The sequence below is a fragment of the Mauremys mutica genome, chromosome 15, assembly GCF_020497125.1.
Source record: "Mauremys mutica isolate MM-2020 ecotype Southern chromosome 15, ASM2049712v1, whole genome shotgun sequence".
NCBI classification, from domain to species: Eukaryota; Metazoa; Chordata; order Testudines; family Geoemydidae; genus Mauremys; species Mauremys mutica.
Window position 1 is genome coordinate 6352447 of NC_059086.1, and position 25446 is coordinate 6377892.

General features: G+C 61.2%; 1 protein-coding gene across 3 annotated transcripts in view; it reads left to right on the forward strand.

Moving 5' to 3' along the window:
- Positions 1–10028: 10028 nt before the first annotated feature.
- Positions 10029–25446, forward strand: part of EML2 (EMAP like 2) — a 39651-nt gene continuing 24233 nt past the window's right edge. Inside the window, exons 1-4 of one of the 3 annotated variants that reach the window (XM_044989178.1) lie at positions 10029–10157; positions 19954–20136; positions 20886–21018; positions 23212–23325. In XM_044989178.1, the coding sequence (XP_044845113.1) occupies positions 10091–10157; positions 19954–20136; positions 20886–21018; positions 23212–23325 (497 nt within the window). In that variant the 5' untranslated portion in view covers positions 10029–10090. Of the gene's footprint in view, positions 10158–13887; positions 13992–19953; positions 20137–20885; positions 21019–23211; positions 23326–25446 lie in introns of those variants that run through there. The other 2 variants (XM_044989181.1, XM_044989179.1) reach the window with 2 other exon arrangements.

Genomic DNA, 25446 nt, shown 5'->3' on the forward strand with positions numbered 1-25446 from the left:
AATATCCTATCTTCTAGAGCTGGAAGGGACCCTGAAGGGTCATTGTGTCCAGCCCCCTGCCTTCACTAGCAGGACCAAGTACTGATTTTGCCCCAGATCCCTAAGTAGCCCCCTCAAGGGGGATTGAACTCACAACCCTGGGTTTAGCAGGCCAATAGCTCAAACCATTGAGCTATCCCATCCCCCCTAGTCCCCATTAACAGGACTTTACATTTCTTTGCATCGTATCTCAAACCTATCTTCTCCATTACTTCTTTTACTTGGTTTGTGCATTTTTTGTAGCCCGTTGGCATCTTCATTGACAAGAGCGATGTCGTCAGCGAAGTCTAGCTCAAATAGCTTTGGATTGTTCCATTGTAGGCCATATGTTGTGTTGTCTTAATCCATAGTCAATGACTAGCATAAACAAAAAAGGAGACAGGGCTTACACCTGTCTTGATGCTGAATTGCTCACTCCAAGCCTGGATCAAAAAGGAGGAGGGTTGGTCAATGGGGCAGCTTCCTGTCACCATAAAAAAAAAAAATTCTAGCTACAGAAACTACTCACATAAACCAAAGCTCACGGCCTGAGGAGGATGGGAAGCGTTCTGATGGCATATGACAGCAGATGGCCAAATCCAGCGGGAAGTCACCTGCTCGATGGTCCAAATTCGGACGGCCAAAGAGAGTACATCCATTGCTACCTGGAGTGTACGAACTCTGAATAGTGCAGGAAAATTAGCACAGGTAACCCAAGAAATAGATAGATATAAAATTGTCATCCGAGGACTTCGTGAAGTTAGATGGAAAGATCAAGGCATGATAACATCTGAAGAAAAAACAGTGTTATAATCAGGTGGAACCCAACATGAGAGAGGTGTAGGACTCATCATGAATAGCACTGCAAAGTAATCACTTATGAACTGTCTTCTTACCAAGAGGGTATTCCTACCATCCACGCTGGGGGCCAATGTCTCTGGGGGGCTGCATCTGTTTTCTCAGACACTCCCAGGGGAGACAGCTGTTACTGACCGAACTGTATCCAGCCGCCAATACCATGGCTAGAAGAGGAGCTAGAAGACATCGAGAGACAGTGCCTTCTGTTCCCTCTACTGGAGAAAAGGAGAAAGGCAGCCTTGCCAGCTCGTTTACATGAATTCAAATAGGATTTACCCATAATTCCACTGACTTGGGGTTGTGGTTTTGGCTGAGTTTTGTTTCCATTTTGGTGTGTGACTGTGATAATGGAGGGTTATTTGTGATGTGCTCTTGCTAGGACAGATGGATTTGTGCTGGATATGGCCAGGATGAAGGTCACCCTGACTGTACAAGCATCAGACTTGGGCTAGTAACAAATATTGGCAAATGAAAGGTTTCCCCCCCGCAAAAAAACTTGTGTGTGTGTTTTTGAGATAAAATGTTTTGGTTTGTTGCAAAATTTCCTCTCATTTTAGTTTTGAAAAATTCAGAACTGTTTAAAAAATGGTAGAAATCAAAAGTAAACATTTTGTCCAACTCAAAACAGAGATTTGACTTTTCCATTGCCCAGAAATGCCAGCAAGGTTTGGTTTAAATCCAAACGCAACCAGTTTTTAAAAATTCTTTTGGAAATTTCCAATGAACCAGAAAAATCTGGTATTTGCCCAGCTCCGGTACTGACGCAATAAAGGGGACACAGCTTTGTCCTGGCAGTGAGGGGTCTGGTCCAGCCGAAGGCCTGGATCACACTGGGTTCTCTGAAGAGTCTGGTCTCTGTGCAAAGGATTCCAGCAGGACTGCCCAGGTCGGGGCGACAGCAGAGCAGAGCTGACTCCATCAGTGCAGCGGTGACCCATTGCACCACGCACCGGCCCAGCCAGCCTGCGGGCACAGAGCTGAACTCGACCAGGTTGCTTGTGCGGGAGGGATCTGGTGGGGTGGGTCTCTCCAGACAGGGGCAGAGCAGTGGAGACTGCTGGAGATTGATGCCCCACGGACATAGCCTCGTGGTGAGGCAGGTTTTCTGGCCCTCCGGCAGCCGGACACTCACAATTAAGCTGGGGTGGCTGATTCCACTCCTGGGCTGTGGATCAGGGTGTTTGGTTGCTCATTGGCCAAGCGCAGAAAGGTCCTGCACGCAACTCGACAGCATGTGTCTGTTACGCAATCACTTCCGAACGCCACTTCCAGAATTCCAGGTGATGTTTGAGGCAAAACCCTCCTGATCTGAGGGAAGATCGGAAAACCAGGCGGGGAAAATGGGCACCATATGGCCTGGTTAGCCGACCTTGTAGCTTCAACCCTCTCCGTAACTGTCTATAGCGCAAAGATGCCTGTGAGCCATCCACACATTTCAGAAAGGGGAATGACCCAAACATGAGGAAAATGGAAATTAAAAGATACAGTCCCCCAAAGTGAAACGCCTGCAAGCTGCATGGAAACTTTTAAAAAATGCCATAACTGAGGCGCCGATTAAATGCAAACCCCCAATGAAAAAACATAGTGAAAGGGCCAAAGAAGTGCCTCTGTGGCTAACCAACAAAGTAAAAGAAGTGGTTAGAGGCAAAAAGGCCTCCTTTAAAAGTTAAATCCTATTGCAGAAAACAGAAAGAAGCATAGACTCTGGCAAGTCACGTGTAAAAGTATAATAAGGCCAAAAAAGAATTCAAAGGACAACTAGCCAAAGACTCAAACAGTAACAGCAAGAAAACTCCACTCCCGCCCCCAACCTTGGCCCCCAGCCTCAGCTCTGTTCCCGGCCCGGGCTTCAGACACACCCGCAGCTGCGGTCCCAGCCTCAGCCCCCTTACCCCTGTCCCCCAGGGCCGCCCAGAGGGGGGGGGCAAGTGGGGCAATTTGCCCCAGGCTCCGCAGGGGCCCCCACGAGAGTTTTTGGGGCCCCTAGAGTGGGGTCCTTCACTTGCTCCGGAGGCCCCGGAAAACTGGTGGGCCCCAGGCCCCCAGAGCTTCTTTCACTCCGGGTCTTTGGTGGTGAGGAGTCCTTCTGCCCTGGGGTGGAAGGACCCCCCACCGCTGAATTACCGCCGAAGCGGGGGCCCCCCGCTGCCGAAGACCCCAGGTCCCTTGAATCCTCTGGGTGGCCCTGCTGTCCCCCCTCCCCTGAGCCATGCCCCAGCCCCCGGCTCGGGGGGGTGGGATGGACAGGAGTAAGGGGGGTGCGACTGTGAAAAGTTGGGGAATCGCTATGTTACATCTTCCTCTGCTAAACTGAAGAGCCCATTAGCAAATATCTCTTCCCTCTGTAGGAACGTTTAGGCTGGGACCAAGTCACCCCTTAACTTTCTCTCTGTTACACTAAAGAGGGTGAGCTCCTGGCATCTCACTGTGACAGGTCATTCCAGTAGGGCTCCGCTTCCCACCCCCACCGCTAGCACCCACTCACAGATGCTCTGGGGTAGACCCCTGGCCACCCCCCTGGATGGGTCACTCACAGGTCGGCACGGTGGGTACCCCCGGCAGAGTCCAGTCACCACACTGGGGTACCCCTCATGGGCTCCCCGGCTTTACGGAGACACCCATGTCTCTGAAGAAGCGGGCTCTGGCCCATCCCCTGGAGCTCCACTGCTGTCACCGAGCCGGTTCCTTTTCCAGCCCACGTCCCAGCTGCACAAAGCACCGGAGAGGATCCAGAATCCCGGTCATTGCTCTGAATCGCCCAGACGGAGGCAGGTACCAGAGGGGCGGGGGCTCTCTGCAGCCATCCAGCCCTGGAGTTCAGCTCCCCCCGCATAAGGGAGCCGGGAGGGGGTCTCCACTTTGGCCCAGCCTGTGGCCTCAGTCCTATTCAAAACCACAGGGGACGGCAGCCATGTCAAAGGAGGCCAGTTCTTTATGAATGTCTCTTAAGGAGAACCAGGAGTACTTATGGCACCTTAAAGACTAACAAATTTATTTAAGCATGAGCTTTCGTGAGCTACAGCTCACTTCTTCGGATGCATAGAATGGAACACACAGACAGGGGATATTTATACATACAGAGAACATGAAAAGGTGGAAGTATGCATACCAACAGGCAGAGTCTAATCAATTGAGATGAGCTATCGTTAGCAGGAGGAAAAAAACTTTTTGAAGTGATAATTAAGATGGCCCATAGAAGGTGTGAGGAGAACTTAATATAGGGAAATAGATTCAATTGGTGTAATGACCCAACCATTCCCAGTCTTTGTTTAACCCACAGTTAATAGTATCTAGTTTGCATATTAATTCAAGTTCAGCAGTTTCTCTTTGGAGTCTGTTTTTGAAATTTTTTGTTGCAAAATTGCCACCTTCAAGTCTGTCACTGAGTGGTTAGAGAGGTTGAAGTGTTCTCCCACTGGTTTTTGAATTTTATGATTCCTGATGTCAGATTTGTGTCCATTTATTCTTTTGCGTAGAGACTGTCCGGTTTGGCCAATGTACATGGCAGAGGGGCATTGCTGGCACATGATGGCATATATCACGTTGGTAGATGTGCAGGTGTATGAGCCCCTGATGGCGTGTCTGATGTGATTAGGTCCTATGATGGTGTCACTTGAATGGATATGTGGACAGAGCTGGCATCGGGCTTTGTTGCAAGGATAGGTTCCTGGGTTAGTGTTTATGTTGTATGGTGTGCGGTTGCTGGTGAGTATTTGCTTCAGGTTGGGAGGCTGTCTATAAGCGAGGACTGGCTTGTCTCCCAAGATCTGTGAGAGTGAGGGATCATCTCTAAGGATAGGTTGTAAATCTTTGATGATGCGCTGGAGAGGTTTTAGTTGGGGGCTGTAGGTGATGGCTAGTGGTGTTCTGTTATTTTCTTTTTTAGGCCTGTCCTGTAGTAGGTGGCTTCTGGGTACTCTTCTGGCTCTGTCAATCTGTTTTTTCACTTCAGCAGGTGGGTATTGTAGGTTTAAGAATGCTTGATAGAGATCTTGTAGGTGTTTATCTCTGTCTGAGGGATTGGAGCAAATACGGTTGTATCTTAGAGCTTGGCTGTAGACAATGGATCGTGTGGTGTGTCCGGGATGGAAGCTGGAGGCATGTAAGTAAGTATAGCGGTCAGTGGGTTTCCGGTATAGGGTGGTATTTATGTATTTGCGTGTGGGATTGTTGTGCATGAGAGTGTGGGAAGTTTGAGATGTTTAGGTTTTTAGGTTGGGTTAATTAGGCTGTGAGTTTTGTTATGAGAAGTTGGCCTTGGCTAACTTCTCTCTAGCAGGCAATAATAGGATAATAAATTAGAAGGCTGTTTAGGATGATGTTACCCTATGAAGTTATAGCAGTGCTTGTGTGTATTTTGTTAACCAATTAGCAATTGCTTGCTTGCCTGCTTCAAGAGTATAAAGATGTATGCTGGAGAGAAATAAATTGACTCTGCTTCAAATCAAATTGATTGTTGAGCTTTGTCCACGCACGCCTGCGCTGCAACATTTGCGGATACAGACTAACACGGCTGCTACTCTGAAACCTGTCTTAAGGAGAACGTTACTCGCCACCCTCCGGTGAGGAGGGAACTTCTGACAATGAAGAGCCATGCTAATAAAGACCATTGCACCTAACTCCATTAACCCCATCACTCCAAGCCCACTCCCGACTGGCCCCAGAAGCTCCTTTTCCAAAAGGACCCATTTGAACTCATAAACCAGTTTGCGGATTTACTTGTTGACGCTCAGAAGGCGGAGTCCGGTCTCAAGGAGCCATCCTAGGGAGGTCAGGGACCAGGCTTTATTCTCCCCATGGAGTGGACCTCAACTCCCTGTTGTCAGTGCAAAACTCAACTCCGCCTGGACTCCAGACGTCTCCCCACAACAGGTGCACGAGGTTCAGGGGACTTTGCAGGCCAGACACCAAACACCCCTGTTACAGACTTGGCCAGTCTGCTCTGGCACCTGTGTACTACCCTGTGTGACGCAATGGGGTTTTCCCCCTTGTTATATTGTACGTGAGTCTTACTGTTTTGCATTAATACTGTGTGTGCCTCAGTGGCGGGAATATGGGTGTGTGGCTTTTGCTGAGGCCCTCGAGGGCAAGTGAGGCTGCCCAGCTGCCTGCATGTAGGTGATGGACGATGGATTGTGCCCTTCGTAAGCTGAGACCCAGGAGGGGGGTGTGACCAGGTGACACTTTGCCTGGGAAGCGAGACAAAGCCCGGAGATGGGGCAATGGGAAGCTGGGAAGTCGGCTGTTGGGAGATGCGGGGGAGTCCAGGGCATATGGCCCAGGGTTCTCCCAAGATGGACTTTGCTGAAAGTCACCGATTTCTGTGCTACCAAGCCCTGTTCTATGCCGTGTTCCTTCGACGAATAAACCTTCTGTTTTACACGCTGGCTGAGAGTCACGGCTGCCTGCGGAGTGGGGGTGCGGGGTCCCCTCCAGGTGGGGTCCCGCCACTGGAAGAGCACGGTGAGAACAGGGGTGCTGAATGCTCTGAGCTCAGAGCAGAAAGGCCATAGCCGAGGATGCTCCTTGCCCAGGACAACGTGTCCCGAGGGGAATCCCGCTCCCCAGAGTCCTGGCTGGCCTCAACCAGAGCAGTGCCAGAGCATCGGGCCTGGGACTCTGTCACATCCCCTCTCCATGAATGTTCAAACACGACAAATGACTGAAGGCTGGTACTTCATGACGTCAATAGCCCGAGGTGACCGTCTCTCTGAATTGCTCGGTGAGTGCCCGGATCAGCCATTAAGGGTGAGCTCTGACGGGGATGCGCTAATTATCCCAGCACCGTGCGTTCGAAACCCAAAACTTTCTGAGCTCCCATCCAACGCCAAAGAAATCCCAACGTGTTGGCGTCTAGAAACGCACAGCTGGAGCGATACTGCTGGGGGAGAGGGAATGAAATACCTGATGTGCTTTAGCTAACGCGGTCCCAAAGACACCGAAATGCCGTAATCAGCGGGTTTGGGGTTGCATCAGCTGGGGTGAGTCAAGGTTCTTGCCGAAGGAGACGCTTTCCGTTATGCATAAAGGGGAACTGCTCATTAACCCTTAAGGCCGAAGTATTTACGTACAGCCTGCACACAAGATGTCAGGCGGTTTGGGCAAGCAGGTTTTGCGGCAGGGCAGAGTTAAGGTTGTTGGGTGTCCGGCATGTGCATTCCCAGATCTTAATGTCTCAGGACTTTTTAAATTTCACCTTAACTGTCAAGATTGTGGTTGTGGCTCTGGGCTGATTGCAATCTCCTAGCAATGGGGGCAGTTCTTGTCTGGGAATCGATGTTCCCGGGTGTCTGGCAGTGGCTGTATTTAATTGCCCCCAAACTTTGTGAACGTTGCCTTGAGCTGCAGGCAGGGGGTAGCTCAGGGTGCAGGCAGGGGGTTAGCTCGGGATGCAGGCAGAGGGTAGCTCAGGGTGCAGGCAGGGGGTAGGTGAGGGTGCAGGCAGGGGATAGCTCAGGGTGCAGGCAGGGGGTTAGCTCAGGATACAGGCAGGGGGTAGCTCAGGGTGCAGGCGGTGGGGGGTAGCTCAGGGTGCAGGCGGTGGGGGGTAGCTCAGGATGCAGGCACGGGGTAGCTCAAGGTACAAGCCGGGGATAGCTCGGGATGCAGGCGGGGGTAGCTCAGGGTACAGGCCGGGGGTAGCTCGGGATGCAGGCACGGGGTAGCTCAGGGTACAGGCAGGGGGTAGGTGAAGGTGCAGGCCAGGGGTAGCTCAGGGTGCAGGCAGGGGGTAGCTCGGGGTGTCGTCAGGAGAGTAGCTGCTGCTGAAAAGCCAGCTGTATGCTCAGTGCCTAGTTGGTACAGTGGGGACAGTTCCATGGGGCAGGGGCTGGGGTAAGGGGTGGGCTCCGCCTGCCTGGGTGCACGAGGGGCAGGACGGAGGGGGACACCCCATCAGCCCCCACGGGCTCTGGTCCTGAGCAGTGCTGCCAGCGGCGGCTCCATGGCGGTGGGGGGGCAAGGGGCACCGGGGAGCCTGCAGACACAGTGGAGCTGGCAGTGGGAGTGGGGGGCTGTCCCATCTCCCCTCCTGCTGCAAACTTCTCCAAATGTGGCACAAAACTCAGGGCAGGTGCCTCCTCCAGCCCTGCAGTCCCTAAATGGCGCCCCCGCACTGTGTGTCACCACAGGATGTGTCAGGCAGGGCCGGGGGTCCATGGGGAATGGCATGGATGCCCTGAGATGGATGGATGGATGGATGGGGTGTATGGGGATGGATAGATAGACAGTCAGTCAGTCTAGGGGGATAGCGACAGAGTAAGAGTGTGTGTGTGGGGGGGTGGGGCGGTTACAGGGATAGATACTGTGCAGGGAAGGACAGTCAGACGCTGTGGACAGAGGGATGGATGCTGGCCCTGGAGATGGGGGAATCTCCGCCTGGTGCAGCAACTCCCTCCCCGTGCCCCCACCCCGTCCCTGCTCCCAGTGAATGCAGGGGCTGTGGCAGCCCCGCCTGCCTCCGGCTGGCACCCGCGCTGCAGCCTCTCTGCCTCTGGCCTGGCACTCCCGGCCTGCCTGCCATGGACTCTGTGCCCCCCACCAGGCTGGGGCGTGTAATGGATCTAAGCCTCCTGACCCCGTGGGGGCCCCCCATGGTGACAAGGTGACCTGGGGGGGGGCAGTGGGAGCACAACAGAAGCAGCTCGAACTCTGTACTGAGGGGGGGCATCCTGATCCACCCCAACCCCCTCAGTCCCCCCTCCCCTCTGGGGGGGCTGAAGGGGGTGCAGAGGGCTGAGTGGAGGGGCTGAGAAGCGTTCGAGGGGCTGACAGGGAAAAGGCTGAGGGGTGCTGGGGACTGAGGGGGTGCAGGGTGGCTGAAGGGGGAGGGGCTGAAGGGGGAATGGGGATGCTTAGAGGGGAGAGGCTGAGGGGGAGGCAGGGGCTGAGGGGGAGGGGATGCAGGGGGTACAGGGGGCTGAGGGGTTCGAGGCTGAGGGGTGTGCAGGGGGCTGAGGGGGAGGGGATGAAGGGGGCATGGGGATTCTGAGAGGGGCTGAGGGGAATGTGGGCAGGCTGAGGGGGGCATGGGGAGCTGAAGGGGGAGGGGAGCTGAAGCTGGGAGCTGAGGGGGATGCAGGGGGCTGAGAGGGGCATGGGGGGCTGAAGGGGGAGGGGATGCAGGGGGAGCTGAAGCTGGGAGCTGAGGGGGATGCAGGGGGCTGAGGGGGGCATGGGGGGCTGAAGGGGGAGGGGATGCAGGGGGAGCTGAAGCTGGGAGCTGAGGGGGATGCAGAGGGGCTGAGGGGGGCTGGGGGGAAGGGGATGCAGGGGAAACGGGGGCTGAAGGGCGCTGAGGGGCGGGGCTAGAGGGGCGGGGCGGAGGGAGGCTGAGAGGGGAGGGGCTGAGGGGGAACGGGGACCAAGCCCGGCAAGGGAATCGGCGACAGAAAAGGCGTCAAAAACTGGGCGACACCTGACACGCCCCTGCTGACTCCGCCCCTTCGCCTTTGACTCCGCCCCCTCAGACCTTTCCCCCCCCAGCTGCTCCTCCCATTTGCTACTGGTGGGTGGGCGGAGCCTCTCCAGTGACTCTCCAATCAGTGTGGTGGGTCCCCGCGGCATCTCAAGCCAGCCCCCACCTGGCGCCCCACCGGCCCCTGCCCCTTGGGGCTCAGTGGGGCTGGAGGGCGGGAATCCGCCAATCACCATCTGGTCTGGCCGCCCCCCCCTCCCCCCGCTCTAAGTTCTGGCCGTCCGTCCCCCCGCCGGGAATGGGGACGCGGGGGGGACCTGGGGGGGGCTGAGTGGGGAGCCGCCCTGGGGACTCTGGGGGGGCTGACAGGAGGGGTGGGGGGAGCTCAGTTGGGGGACTGACGGGGAGGTGGGGGTGCAGTGGCAGTGGGGGGCTAAGGGTGGGTGAGAGGGTCCCGGGGGGGGGTGGAGGGGGCGGGGCTGGAGTGGGGGCGGAGCTAAGGGGGCGAACCGCATGGGGGTTGAGAGGGGCAGGAAGGGGGCGGGACGGACTCCATAGGGGGTGGGGGGCAGGGGAGTGAGGGGGCGGGGGCAGGAAGGGGGGGCTGAGGGAGTGAGGGCGCATTTCAGGGGGGCGGGGCGAGAGAGGGGCGGGGCGCTCCGCGATGTCTCCCCTTCCAGGCAGAGATGATGCAGGAGGAAGGCGGTTGCCATGGGAACGGGAGGCAGGGAGGGACCGGGAGGGAGGCGCGGGGCTGGGGGCAGCGGCCGGCGGGGCCGGGCCGGGCCGGGTGCGGGCATGGCCGAGCGGGCTCCGGGCTGCGCTGGCCCCTACGACACGGCCACGCTGCTCCAGTTCTGCAACGGTGAGTTAGCGCGATCCGGGCCCCGCGTCCAGCCTGCCCCTCGCTGGGGCTGGCACCCAGCACCCCCCCCCCCGAGCCGTGCCCGGGGCTGGCACCCAGCACCCCCCCGAGCCGTGCCCGGGGCTGGCACCCAGCACACCCCCCCCCGAGCCCTGCCCGGGGTTGGCACCCAGCACCCCCCCCCGAGCCGTGCCCGGGGCTGGCACCCAGCACCCCCCCCCGAGCCGTGCCCGGGGCTGGCACCCAGCACCTCCCCCCCGAGCCGTGCCCGGGGCTGGCACCCAGCCCCCCCCCCCGAGCCGGGCCCGGGGCTGGCACCCAGCACCCCCCCCCGAGCCGTGCCCGGGGCTGGCACCCAGCACCCCCCCAGCCATGTCCAGTGCTGGCTCCCTGCAGCCCCTAGCCGTGCCGGGGCTGGCACCAAGCACCCACCCAGCTGTGCCCAGGGCTGGCACCCTTCTGCCCTGCTGTGGATGCAGGTCACGGAGCACAGATCCATCCACCCGGTGCTGTGAGTCCCCCCATCACCCCACGGGTACTCCAGGGGGCCAGTGTTGCCCTGCATGTAGGGGACGTGCTGGGTCGCAGAGGAGGCAGGTTTATGGGGACGATGTGGCAGAATGGCATTTGGGCAGGATTCGCTCTCGGGCAGCACCAGAGCTGCTCGCAGCATTGGGCAGAGAGCTGTAGAGAAAGGGGCTTCTCTGCCAGTGGGTGCCCCTCAATCTTGAGCCCCAGCCCCCTGCTATCCCAGCTCGGGGCTCCCTCCAACCTTCCCGCACACAGCTGTGCTGGTGCCCCTCACTCCCGACCCACAGCTCCACTGCTGTTGCAGCCCGGGCCCTCTCCTGCGCTGATCTCACATTGCCGATCCTGTCTGGACGCTGGATTGCTTTTGCTTAACGGCCAGAATAAACGTCCTGTGGGGGGCTCGTCTGAGACCCACCAAACTCGCTGCACATGTGCCCTTCGCCAGCCTTTCCCCAGAACTCTGCGGATTGCAGCGCCCCCGTTCCCCAGCCGGACTCAGGGCCCATGTCCAAGCAGCCTGGAAATTCCATCTGGCCCTGGCGCGATGGCGCAGGACCCTCAGCGCCTCCCTGTTGGGTACAGTGGGGGCTCATCCGCTGCCAGCCACTAGGTTCTTTCGCATCCTGCTGAGGACAATGTAACCTGGTTCCCTCAGATCCCATTGCCGGGGTCCCAAGTGGCGGAGCCGACGGTGCAGCTCGTGCTGCCTGGCACTGCCCCAGACTCCACTGTGATTAGAATATTGCAATTCGGCCCCGTTCGATGGCTTTTCTCAGCTTGCACCAGGGGTCGGCAACCTTTCAGCAGTGCTGTGCCGAGTCTTCATTTATTCCCTCCGATTTAAGGGTTCGCGCGCCAGTCATACATTTGAACGTTTTTTAGAAGGTCTCTTTCTATAAGTCTATATAACATATAACTAAACTGTTGTTGTATGTCAGGTAAATAAGGTTTTTAAAATGTTTAAGAAGCTTCATTTAAAATTAATGCAGAGCCCCCGGGACCGGTGGCCAGGACTCAGGCAGTGTGAGTGCCACTGAAAATCAGCTCATGTGCCGCCTTCGGCACGCGTGCCATAGGTTGCCTACCCCTGGCTTACACCATTTCTAAGCCCTTTACAGGCTGCAGTGTCTCTACAGGGATCCTTCCCCCGGCATTGAGATGCAATCACCTCTGGGGTGTGGCGTGGGGGCTGTTTAGAAAGGGGTCCTTTGCCGGACACTGAGATGCAGCTGCCTGTGTGGTGGGGAGGGGGACAGCGACTGTACACAGGGATTCCTCACCTGCTGCTGGGTGGTGGCTGTTTCTGGGGTGGGGCGCACAAACCATTTAACAGCCACCCTGCCCCGTTGCACAACAGGACAGGGCAGGAAGTCTAGAAGGGCCCCGTATCCAGTCGAAACTGCAGGGGGGCACAGGCGGCTGGGATTTGATGAGGATCCTGGGGCTAAATCCTTAGTGACCTGTCCTGGCATCTTCAGACACCTCTAGCATGCAGACCCTCCTCTGGCCTTGTTCTGCAGAAGGCGGCGTCTCCTGTGACACAGCGCCCCCTGGTGCCACCCTGCGGTGACACTCCAGGGGCAAGAGAAAAGGGGAGGCGTGTAATGGTGTGTGAGGCAGGGGTATTTCCCCTGTGCTGGATCTGGGGCTCTGTCCGCTCTCTGGTGGGGCAGGCACCTTGGCTTGATTCCCATGGCAACAAACCCAAAGTAGGGTCTACAGAGCAGGCCCTGGAGTAGGGGACGGGCCTGGGCATGATATGACCCCCCCCTCCCTGATCCCAGTGTCTATAGGGCCAGTCCTGGTCCCTACAGGGAATACCTGCCCCCCCCACTCCTGGCTCGCAGGGTGGCCAGGCCTCAGGATGCCAGTGCCCCCCCCCCAGCGCTTGTCTAGGGGAAGCCATTTGCCTGGCACTGTCATGCTACCCCACCTCCCTGGCAGTGATGCAGCCCGTGGGGGTGCCCAGCACAGGGCTCCCCGGGGCTGGGGCTCTGGGCCTGGAGCCAGGATCGATGGGGGAAGGACTCTGCCAGGACTCCGGCGCTGCCCGTCTCCTTGGGGCACTGCCAGCCCCAGCAGTGGGGAGAGCAGGGGAGGGAGGGGGGCTATGGGGCTGGCCGAGGGGGCACCTCAGAGCTGCTCTATCCCTTACACGTTCCTTTACCGCGCTTGTCCCCACGGCATCTGCTCTGTGCCGGCCGCTCAGCGAAGGGCCCCTGGGCCTGGGAGGTGGGAGGGCTGGGATGGTCCTTAGCTCCTGGGGGACAGGCCTCCAAGGCAGCTCTGCTCCTGCACAGATGGGGGCGGGTCCCTCTGGACCAGAGGGGCGGGAGCTTTTGGGCTCTTGTAAATCCCCAGGCGCAGGCCCCAGGGATCGGGACTGAGCCCTCGGCCTCGTCTCCTGCCTGCGGGCAGCCAGCGTAGGGAGGCAGGGCAGGGCGATGGGCTCACGGCAGCCCGGGTCACTGAGGAGACGCTGCCACATTCTTGACTAGCTGGGGGGCTGATGGCTCTGTGCCCAGGCCTAGGGCATTGCTGTGCCCAGCCGAGGGGAGGGAGCGCCCCTCACCAATGCCAGTCTCTGGGAGCCTGGCCTCAGCCTCCTGATCTACAGAGCAAACTGGCCGGGTGTGGGGGCACCTTCCCCCAGAGGAGACGGTTCTGGGGCTGCCACCCCCTGGCTGGCACACATGGGCCCCCCGCCCATAGGCAGCAGTGCAAGTGAGGCCTGGCCCGGCTCCAGCACCCGGCTATTAGTCCATCTCTGCCCCTTCCCACTGCCAGGAACCAGCCACTCCCTCCTGGCACCTGGAGTGCCTGGCACTCCCCTCCCCGGTGCCAGGGCCACCAGTTGCCCTGCCTGCCCCTCCAGTGACAGCCCATTCCCCATCCTCTCTCATACCAGCCCCTTCCTATGCCCTGGGCTGCCTGGCATCCCAACCCCCAGTGCCAGGCCCCCTCCTCGGCCCCCCTGCAGTTGATTTCCCCCATGGCAGGGCCAAGGTGGAGCCCAGCGGTGCCCAGCTCAGGCACTCTGGCTGCTGCAGCGGGCGGGCGGTGCTGCCCCCAGCCCAGCCCCAGCTGTTCCCACGGGAGCGGTGCCAGCCGGAGAGGAGCGGGCGGCTGCCATTGGGCCGGCTGCCGGGATGCTGCAGGGAGGGCGGGCCGAGGAGTGAAATACGATTGCAGAGGAGAGAGCAGGCAGGGACGGAGGAACCGCCACTGCAGAAGCCAGGAGCAGGACTGGGGGCGGGCAGCGACTACCCCCACGAGGCCCCTGGGTGGCTCCCAGCCCAACAGGTGGGTGTCAGCCCCTGTGCCCATCCCAGCGCCTGGGTTGTGGCGGACTCTGCAAAGAGCTGCAGCATGTCGAGGGGGGCTCCCAGGGATGGGGGCCCTGGGGAGGCAGCATCTCTAGGGGATGGGGGGATGCCAGGCTCTAGCGGGCTCTGCCCACCGGGTGGCAGTGGGGAGGGGGGTCTGCAGAGGGGAGGGGGAAGGAGCGGGGTTGGTTCCGGCGCGGATGGGGACCTGTAAAGTTCTGCAGAGCCTGACCTTGCAGAGAGATGAACTGGTCTCCAGCCAGGCTGGGAGGTACCAGAAACCCCCCACCCTGCCCCATCGCCCCCTGGGCGCCAGGGCCCAGACCTACCCCCACTCAGGCAGGAAGGAAATGCCCCCCACCCCCACAATCATCCACCACTGCTGGGGTGGCGGCGGGGGGCCGGACTGGGCTAGCTGGGCCCATTGGTCTGACCCCGCTTGTCACCCATCTGCTCCCTTCGCGTGCTCTGTGGGTGTCACTGCCTGGGGGCCAAAGTCACTGCCGGGAGGCGTCCCAAGGACCCGGCTGCCCCGTTCTGGGGAGGCGTCAGCGTCTGGTTTCGCTGATCTCAGCCAGGGCACCGGCCCCTGCAAGAGACAGATTCCCGCCCCTGGGGCAGGATGAGCCAGGATCATAGTCCCCTCACGTGAAATGAGCCCAGCAGCCGTGGGGCAGTGGCTTGAGGATGGGCACGGCCGGTCGGGGGGCACTCGGGGATGAGCACGGCCAGTCCAGGAGGGGGGACACTTGGGAGTGGGAATGGCCTGTGTGTGGGGGGGGTGTTAGGGGGGAGGACAGGCATGGTGGGTTAGGGGTAGTCGCTCAGGGACAGGCATGGCCGGTCGGGGGGGTGTCGGGGACAGGCATGGCTGGTCGAGGGGGGGAGGACAGGCATGGTGGGTCGGGGGGAGTCGCTCAGGGACAGGCATGGCCGGTCGGGGGGGTGTTGGGGACAGGCAAGGCTGGCTCAGATGGGTGCTCCCATCTAGGCTGGGCATGGCCCATGGGTGCTCCTCAGCTGAGTGTCTGGGGGTCTCCCGGGGGGTTTCTGTGTCTGTCTGTCTCAGGGTGGCAGATCTTGTGGGACAGTTTCCGCTTTGTGCCCCCGCAGCATCTGGCCCCTCCTGGCATGGAGGTCCCAGGTGCAGGGAGGCCGCTCTCTGCCCGGCCTGTGGACCCTAGGGCTGGGGTCCCCGTGCAGGGTGAGCGATGAGTGTGGGGCCAGCGCAACCTCAGCAGGGAGGGGCTGGCACTTCCCACTGAGCAGCAGGATTCTGGCAGGGGAAGGGCAGGAGTCGGGATTATTTCTTGTCTCATGCCCGGTGGGGAGCGGGACAGATGGCGTCTCCCCCACAAGGCCAAACCCCTCCCCACGGGGCCATGGAGACGCCCCACGAGCAGGGGAGGGGCAGCCTGGCGGCAAAGGACAGGGTCCTGGCACACGCGGGGTGAGGGGAGTCAGTGGATGACCCTGGCGTGGCTCAGCTGGGGGGCGGGGTGTAAAGCCCATGGGGGTGGTGTTTAGAATGGGAAACCAAGGCTGACTATCAGGTCAAAGCGAAATAGCTCTGGGGACAGGACAGGGGCCCGGTCGCTCCCTGATGGGATGGATCTGGCCTGGAATTGCCCCCATAGAAGGTGCCAGGCCGGCCAGGGAGGGTACAATCGGGGCTTTCCATTCTCAGGGCAGGGTTGGGATCCATGGGGCAGCAGGGGGTTATAGTTGGGGGGTCTCTCTCTTCCCATTTTGGGCTAGGTGGAGGGGACTTAAAACTTAATGAGGCGGAGGAGATGAATTCTTCATCCGACCCCCAGCAAGATCTGCCTGTAGCCAGCTGTTGCCTCCCGTCCATCTGCCAGTGCATCCTGCACTTACAAACCAACCCTCTAGACTGTTGTGTCTGCAGTGAAATCGCTACCGACCATTCACGTGTCATCAGCAGGTTTCAGAGTTAACGCCCAATGGAACTGAAGGGGGGCAGCTCGCCTGCTCGGAGCTGTCGTTCCAGGCTGGGCAGAGGCTGCTGCGGGGGTCATGTCCCCTTAGCAGCCACGGAGAGAGCAGGTGTTTCCCTAGAACGGGTAGCGGGGATCCGAAATCCCGACTGAGAACTGAGATTAGGAACGAAGGGCCGAGGCGCCTCCCTCCACGATGGGCACCATGTCGCACCGCACACCTGGCAGCCACTATCCAATGGGATCTCAGAACGAGCAGCTGGTGTGGGTCTGTGCCCGGACTAGCCATTAGCTCCCCTGCCCCAGGCCATGGGGCAGGACAGAACCATAGAAATGTGGGGCTGGAAGGGCCCTCCAGAGATCACCAGCTCTGGCCCCCTGCAATGAGGCTGGAGCAAGTCACCCTAGTCCAGCCCTGGCAGAGGTCAGTGCGACCTGGTCTTAAAAGCCTCCAGTGACAGGGATCCCCCCACCTCCCTCGGGGTCCGTCCCAGAGCTGGACTCCCCCGAGCGTTAGAGATTTTGTGCTAATCTCTACCCTAGAGCCCCCTTGCTGCAGCGTAAAGCCATTGCTGCTTGCCCAGCCGTTGGTGGGCATGGCAAACAGTCGATCCTCGTCCGCTCTGTAACAGCCCTAAACAGAACTGGGCCCAGCCCTCCAGCTGAGCAACCCCCCCACCCCCCGGGGACAATTACGGGCAGTTCCTTACAATTGCATTGTAAGTCATGGATTCACCAGGGCAAGTCATGCCTGACCAACCTGGTTGCCTTCTATGAGGAGATAACTGGCTCTGTGGATATGGGGAAAGCGGTGGATGTGATAGATCTTGACTTTAGCAAAGCTTTTGATACGGTCTCCCACAGTATTCTTGCCAGCAAGTTAAAGAAGTATGGGCTGGATGAATGGATTATAAGGTGGATAGAAAGCTGGCTAGATTGTCGGGCTCAACAGGTAGTGATCAATGGCTCCATGTCTAGTTGGCAGCTGGTATCAAGCGGAGTGTCCCAGGGGTCGGTCCTGGGGCCGGTTTTGTTCAACATCTTTATCAATGATCTGGATGATGGGATGGATTGCACCCTCAGCAAGTTCACAGATGACACTAAAGTGGGGGAAGAGGTAGATACACTGGAGGGTAGGGATAGGGTCCAGAGTGACCTAGACAAATTGGAGGATTGGGCCAAAAGAAATCTGATGAGGTTCAGCAAGGACAAGTGTCGAGTCCTGCACTTAGGAAGGAAGAATCCCATGAACCGCTACAGGCAGGGACTGACTGGCTAAGCAGCAGTTCTGCAGAAAAGGACCTGGGGATTACAGTGGACGAGAAGCTGGATATGAGTCAGCAGTGTGCCCTCGTTGCCAAGAAGGCGAACGGCATATTGGGCTGCATTAGTAGGAGCATTGGCAGCAGATGGAGGGAAGTGATTATGCCCCTCTATTCGCCACTGGTGAGGCCTCATCTGGAGTATTGCGTCCAGTTTTGGTCCCCCCACTACAGAAGGGATGTGGACAAATTGGAGAGAGTCCAGAGGAGGGCAAAGAAAATGATTAGGGGGCTGGGGCACATGACTTATGAGGAGAGGCTGAGGGAAGTGGGGTTATTTAGTCTGTAGAAGAAGAGTGATTTGATAGCAGCCTTCAACTACCTGAAAGGGGGTTCCAAAGAGGATGGAGCTTGGCTGTTCTCAGTGGTGGCAGATGACAGAACAAGGAGCAATGGTCTCAAGTTGCAGTGGGGGAGGTCTAGGTTGGATATTAGGAAACACTATTTCACTAGGAGGGTGGTGAAGCACTGGAATGGGTTCCCTAGGGAGGTGATGGAATCTCCTTCCTTAGAGGTTTTTAAGGCCTGTCTTGACAAAGCCCTGGCTGGGATGATTTACCTGCTGCTGGTCCTGCATTGAGCAGGGGCTTGGACTAGACACCTCCTGAGGTCTCTTCCAACCCTGATCTTCTATGATTCTGTAAGTCGGAACGTTGGAACTCGGAACCGCAATCTACTCCATTGCGGGACCGAGTGTCGTAAACTCGAAACCTGTAGTCGTAAGTTGAATCAGGGTATCAATGTAGAAGCATCATAAGTGCCGTTCATCATAACTTGAACGTCGTAAAGTCGAGGGCTGCCTGTACCTCCCGGGTCTTACCTGCACTCCTGCAATCCCAGAATGAGATTGGCCCTTTCTGCAGCTGCATCCCATTGTTGGCTCATATTTATTTTGCGAACCCGGATCCTGTCCAGCAGCTCTGTCATGTAGCCGCCAGGCCCCACTTCGTACTTGGGTGTTGGATTTTTCCTTCCTAAGTGAAGTGCTTGGCACTTGTCTGTATTGAATTTCATCTTGTTCACCTCAGACCGGTTGACCCCTTCCACCACCGCCGCCTCACAGGCCCGGGCAGGAGCGCCCCCTCCACTGCCCCTGGGGCAGGATCATCCCCTGCATCCCCCAGGGCACAAACATTCCTTCCTCTCCCCCTGGAGCAGAATTGCCCCCTCCATCACCACCCAGGGCAGGATCGCCCCCTCCATCCCCTGGGGCAGAATCATCCCCCCATCCCCATGGGGCTAAGCAAGATCACCCCCTCCATCCCCCTGGGGCAGAATCACCCCCCCATCCCCATGGGGCGAGGCAGGATCAGCCCCTCCTTCCCCCCTGGGGCAGAATCACCCCCCCATCCCTATGGGGCTAAGCAAGATCACCCCCTCCATCCCCCTGGGGCAGAATCACCCCCCCATCCCCATGGGGCCCGGCAGGATCACCCCCTCCATCCCCCTGGGGCAGAATCACCCCCCCATCCCCATGGGGCCAGGCAGGATCAGCCCCTCCTTCCCCCTGGGGCAAGATCATCCCCTGCATCCCCCAGGGCACAAACATTCCCTCCTCTCCCCCTGGAGCAGAATTGCCTCCTCCATCACCACCCAGGGCAGGATCGCCCCCTCCATCCCCTGGGGCAGAATCACCCCCCCATCCCCATGGGGCTAAGCAAGATCAGCCCCTCCATCCCCCTGGGGCAGAATCACCCCCCCATCCCCATGGGGCCAGGCAGAATCACCCCCTCCATCCCCCTGGGGCAAGATCACCCCCTCCATCCCCATGGGGCAGAATCACCCCCCCATCCCCATGGGGCCAGGCAGAATCGCCCCCTCCATCCCCTGGGGCAGAATCACCCCCCCATCCCCATGGGGCCAGGCAGAATCACCCCCTCCATCCCCCTGGGGCAGAATCACCCCCCCATCCCCATGGGGCCAGGCAGGATCGCCCCCTCCATCCCCGAGGACAGGATCAGCCCCTCCAGCCCGATCCCCAGGACTCTGCCCTCTCTGGTTGTCAGTTCCCCCAGCTCTAGCCCTTCTCTCCTCAGGGCCGGGGGACAATTCCCCCACTGGATCCATCTCATTCAGCCTCGATTTCCCCTCCCAACCTCTGCCCTCCAGTCCCCCCTTCCATGCCTCCCCCTCCCCCGATGGGGGTCACCCCCTTCACAGGTGTGCTGCGTTTGCCGATCAAGACAGATTCCCCCATCTCAGCTGGGGTCTCCCCAGGGCCGGGTTGGGGGGCTGCACCCCCCTGCACGCTCCTTTCCAACAGGTCCCCAGAGCTGCCAAGTGTGGGGTGCACGTGCCAATTACAGTTATAGGCACAGAATATGAGGAGTTGGCATCAGAGACCCCAGGCTGCCGGCTGGCAGCTCAGTGCCCGTCCCCGGGCCGCAGGGCTCCCTCGTGTCCAGCCTGCGTCATGTTTTACCGGGCCCGTGCGACAGGCTGGGGTACAGATACAAATGTTCCCACCTCTGAGCCGGCAACTCCTCGCACTCTCACATCAGCTGAGAGTCTGAGCTCCTCCCCCCACCCCCGCTTCCAGGGCATTGACGATGACATTATGCTGTGGGTGGGGATCCCAGGGGGCATTTCTGTTGGAGGGGAGCAGGGGCCCAGATCCCAGGGCAGCGGCTCATCGGTCCCTCCGCTTGCCCCCCCCCAGATGATAACCTGTCAGGCACCAGCGGGATGGAGGTGGACGACCGCATCTCGTACCTGGAGCAGCGGCTGCAGCTGCAGGAAGACGAGATCCAGGTGCTGAAGGCGGCGCTGGCCGACGTGCTGCGGCGCCTGAGCGCCTGTGAAGAGAACGGACTCAGCCTGCAGAGGAAGGGCCCCACAAAAGGTACCGGGCTGCAGAGCTCCTCCCTCCGGGCTGCTCAGCCCACACCCTGGGTGCTCTCTTCCCAGAGAGCCCCTCTCGCTTCCCTTGGATCCAGTCACTGAGCCTGATCCGAGCAGGATCAGCACCGTCGTCCCCATTTGAAGCCATCCCTGCCGTGGGGAGCATCCGGCAGCCCCTGCCCCGGCTCAGCTGTCCCACATGCTCAGCTCAGACTGAGAGCCCCGAGGGGGCTGGGTCAGGCCAGGCAGCACTGCAGCCCCAGAGCCCACCCTGCCGCCTATGCAGCGGCCCCCTTCCCCATCAGCAGCTCTGAAAGGAGCCGTCCTCGAAGCCAGGGCAGAGCCAGGAGGGCTGGGGGGTTACGCCGGCGCCCGGAGGGAGGGGCCGAGCCCCCTGGGGCCTGGACAAAGGTGCGTGCCCTCCCTCACGCCTCTGAGATCCACAGCCAGACCAGGAGGGCGGCTCTGACAGCCCCCCTGCTCCCGAGCTCCCAGCCTGGACCCCTCCTGCTGTAGAAGGAGGTAAGGGCTCCTCGCGCTGCCCTCGCTCCCCACACCCAGCACCCTGGGGCTGAGGCCGTGCCGGGGGCAGGGGAGGGCTGTCGGGTGAGCCCATCACAGCCTGTGAGGCTGAGCCAGCAGGGAGGGGCCAGCCCCCCAGGGAGCCCAGCAGTCGGGAGAGCCGGGGGGGGGCTGAGGCTCTGATCAGTGACACGCCCCCCACCCCGCTCTGTCTCCCCACCCCCGCAGTGTGTCAGCTGCTCAAGGGGCTGCCCTCCAAGCCCATCCTCAGCAACGGGATCCTGCCGCAGAAGAGATCCGGGGGTTACGCCACCTCCCCGTCGTCCCCCAAGAGAGAGCCGGCCCATGGCGCCGCCAGGAGGTAGGCGCTGGGCCCCGCCCACCCTGCGCTGGAGGGTGGGGGGCTGAGATGGCTGCTGGGGCGGAGGCCACGCTCCCCTCCTGGGCTGGGAAGCCCCTTGGGACACTGAGCGGCAAGGAACCTTCTGCATCAGGGCGCTGGGGAAGCGGGAGCTGTAGTTCAGCCCCAGAGATGGGGGCTAGGGGCAGCAGTACGGCCTGGGGGGCAGGGCTAGGGGCTGCAGTGCTACAGGGCTGGGGTACAACATGGGGCAGGGTTTAGAGGCTGTCGTGTGACCCAGTGGGCAGGGCTAGGGGCTGCAGCGTGGCCCGGTGGGCGGGGCTGGGGGCTGCAGCGTGGCCCGGTGGGCGGGGCTAGGGGGCTGCAGCGTGGTGCAGCGGGCGGGGCTAGGAGCTGCAGCATGGCCCAGTGGTCAGGGGTAGGGGGCTGCAGCGTGGCCCAGCGGGCGGGGCTGGGGGCTGCAGCGTGGCCCAGCGGGCAGGGCTGGGGGCTGCAGCGTGGCCCAGTGGGCGGGGCTGGGGGCTGCAGCGTGGCCCAGGAGGCCGGGCTGGGGGCTGCAGCGTGGTCCTGCGGGCGGGGCTGGGGGCTGCAGCGTGGCCCAGCAGGCCGGGCTGGGGGCTGCAGCGTGGCCCAGCGGGCGGGGCTGGGGGCTGCAGCGTGGCCCAGCAGGCCGGGCTGGGGGCTGCAGCGTGGCCCAGCGGGCGGGGCTGGGGGCTGCAGCGTGGCCCAGGAGGCCAGGCTGGGGGCTGCAGCGTGGTCCTGCGGGCGGGGCTGGGGGCTGCAGCGTGGTCCTGCGGGAGGGGCTGAGGGCTGCAGTATAGGTACTGGGGTTTGGCTGGGCAGATGAGGGCTCAGACACTGGGAGCACCCAACGGCTGTGGGCGGAAGGTCTCCCCGTCTCTCCAGACCCAGCCTGCATTGCTCCCCTGGGAGCGGCAGCAGCAGGGCTGGGCCAGCTGCTAATGGGCCTAGAACCGACCGAGCAGCTCCAGACGCCCAGGCGGTGCTGCAGCAAGCGGGGGGTGACAACCCCCAGCTGGCATCCTGTCCTGCTCCCATGGGGGTGAGCAGCGCCACCCCCCCCAAGTTGGTGGGGGCAGGAGTGGGCCCCAAATCCTCCACACAACAGCTGCTCCTGCTGCTCTCTCCCAGCACAGCCAGCGTGCGAGTTCCTCGGGGGGGGGCAGATCCTGTGTGATCCTGGCTGGGCCTGCGTTTCCAGCCAGGCTGCCCCTTCACGTGCTCTCAGCCCCAGCCACAGGAGGGAGGGAAATTCGGTTTCACCGGCTTCCCCATCCCCGCAACCCAGCGCCCGGTACTCCAGGGGTTAATGCCGCCTGGCGCCAGCCGGCTCCTTGGGGGCTCTCCGCTCACAAAGGGCAGCGTTTGGGGGTTGCCGAGCGGGGGTGCACGTGTCGGACGCTGGGGTGTAGCTGGGACCCAGGCGGGCGCAGGGGGCGCTAGGTTGGGGGGCTGGCTGTGTATGTACAGTGCATGGGGGGCTGTAGCAGCTTTGGAGGGTCTGTATCTCTGCAGTGTGTGTCTGGGAACGTCTGTGTGTCCGGCACGTGTTGGGGGGTGGGGCAGGTTGCTGTGTGGGCTCCGGGATGGTGTGTAGCTGGGGAGGGGGGGTGTCTCCGTCTGTCAGCGCTGACGTGCCCAGGCCCCCCGTCGCTGTGGCATGGCTTCTGTCGCACCCCCCGGGGCCGGCAGCCTTGGGCTCACGTCCTGCCTTGTGCCGCCTGCTCTCCCGCTGCACCCGCTGCTCCTGCACCGCGGCCGGTCGCTCCTGCGGGTGGGGGCGGGTCTAGGGTGACCAGACAGCAAATGTGAAAAATCGGGACATGGGTGAGGGGTAATAGGAGCCTGTATAAGAAAAAGACCCAAAAATCGGGACTGTCCCTATAAAATCGGGACATCTGGTCACCCTAGGCGGGTCTCACCATGGCCCCTGCTGCCTGGTCACACACAGACGGGGCGGCGCCTTCACAGCTGTAATGGGGGAGTCCCTCTGTGCAGCCCCCCAGCAATGACACGGGGCTCCGGCCCCATCCCGGTACTCAGCCCACCCCTCCCCCCTCCCCCGACCGTGCCTCTTGCACGCTCCTGTCCTGTGCCCCCTGCTGTCTGGCTGGCTGCCCCCCACCCCCTGGCTGGCCCCCTTCCGGCTGGCTGATGCTCTCTCTCCTGCAGCGGGCAGAGGTGCCCCTCCCTGGAGCGGCCGGCCGCGCTCAGACGCGACTGTTTCAGAGAGCAGAGGAGCCGCACCACCTCGTCCAGCAGCTCCTGCAGCGGGCAGCGCGAAGGGTACGTGTCTCAGACCCCACCCTTCCTCCTGCGCCCCTGCCCCCGGCTGCACCCCTCTCTGCCAGGCTCTGAACCCTGCGTCCTCCTTGCTATCGGCGGCAGTGCCGGCTGGGTTTCCTCCTCGCCGCGCCAGGATCTAGGCTGTGCCGTGGCGCTGCGCCCAAGGAACCGCCGGCACTGCTGGACCACGCGGCGGGGACCAAACCTGCGACCTCGGGATCTGACGGCTCGAGGCCCTGGGCCGGAGCTGCAGGATCAGGCCCCAGAGCGGCCGGACACGGATTGTAGCCACTAGAGGGCGCCAAGCCGCCCTGCACTAGCCCTGATGCCCAGGGAGACCCTTTGGGGACAGCCCCCCCCCCCACCTCCTGCTGCAGGGCCCGAGCACTAGCCTGGCCCTGGAAGGGGTCCAGCGGCAAGGGGGTGGTTCAGTCGGGCCGGCAGCACCCCTGGGACCTGTCTCCCAGAGCCCCCCCGGTGGGGCTGGGATGGGGCGTTGGGCAGGCCAGGCTGCACTAGGGCAGGCTCCAGCACAGGGCGGGCAGCCAGCCAGTCACCCAGTGGCACCCAGGCCGGTCAGAGAGGGAGAGCCCCAGGCCAGGCCCGCGGCTCGGAGCCAGGCTGCAGGGTGGAATTGGGGTTAGGAGCCGGGCCCTGCCTGAGCTCGGGGATACTGGGGTGGGCCAGGCTCAGAGGGATGGGCCCTGGGACAACCCAGCCAGACGGGTTGAGAGAAACCTCTCCTGGGACTCTGTGAAGCCCCCAGAGCTGGGGCCGTCCGGGGGGAGGCCGGGCCCCAGTGCCGGGTTGGCTCTGGTGTTCGTGTTGGGGGGCAGGTTCAGGGCAGACTGTGCGGGTGGGGTACTGGCCCCAGCACCAGGCTGGGGGAGCTCAGGAGTGAGGTGGCTCTGGGGAGGGTCAGGATGGTGGGGTGCATTGGGGTTCGGGCCCCAGTGTGACTCTGGGGGAGTTGGAGGGACGGTGCCAGGGGCCCTTTGCAGGGGTTGGGAGGGGCCTAGGGGTGCTCAGTGGGTTGGGGGCTCAGCCCTTGGCTGACTTAAGGCTGAGGGGAGCTGGGGGCCCTGGGGTTGGGGATGGTCCAGCACTGGAGGTGTCTAGAAGGGATATCTGAAGGTGCTGGGGACCTGGCATTGGAGGGTTTCTGGGAGGGGTGATTCAGGGATGGGGGGCTGAGGGTGAGCCAGGAAGACCTGACACTGAGGGATTGGTCCTAGGGATGTCTGAGGGCCTTGGGGGTGACTCACGGGTGTGGGGGGCCTGACACTGGGTGGCTGGGGGCCTGGGGACCTGGCACTACAGGAGGGCCAGGGAGGTGGGGCCCAGCACTGGGGGGTTGCTGCTAGGCGTGTCCAGAGAAGTAGGGGTGCTCTGGGGGTGACTGGCAGTGTGGGCGGGCCAGCACTATGGGAGGGACAGGGTGCATGTTTGGGATGGGGTCGGGATTCCTTGGGGAGCAGAATCCCTGGCACTAGAGGGTTAGCACTTAGGGTGACTAAGGCCAGCATTGGGGGGCTGGAATTGGGGGTGACCTGGAGCGTGGGGATCAGGCTCTGGGGGGGCTGGGGTGACACAGGAAGCAGGGGGTCTGAAAACTGGGGGTGATTCAGGATGTGGGGGTCCAGCACTGGAGGGCTGGCACTGGAGGCTGGGGGTGACTTAATGTGTGGGGGGGGCCTTGCACTGGGGGTGACTAAGAGTCCAGGTGTGGGGGTCCAGGACTGGTGGTGAGTCAGGGTCTGGACACTGGCGGTGACTCAGGGGCCAGGTGCTGGGGCACTGGGGTTGTGAGGGGCCAGGCACCGGGGGGCTGGGGGTGACTTGGAGTGCAGGGGTCCAGGTGCTGGGGGTGCAGGGGTCTGGGCAGTGGGAGGAACTAGGGGGTGGAGATGAATGGAAGGCTTGATGCTGGAGGGACACATGTGCTGGCGGGGGGACTGAAAGGCCGGACGCTGGAGGGACCCGTGTGCTGGCGGGGGGACTGGAAGGTCGGACGCTGGAGGGACACATGTGCTGGTGGGGGGACTGGGAGGCTGGATGCTGGAGAGCCCTGTGTGCTGGCGGGGGGACTGGAAGGTCGGATGCTGGAGGGACACATGTGCT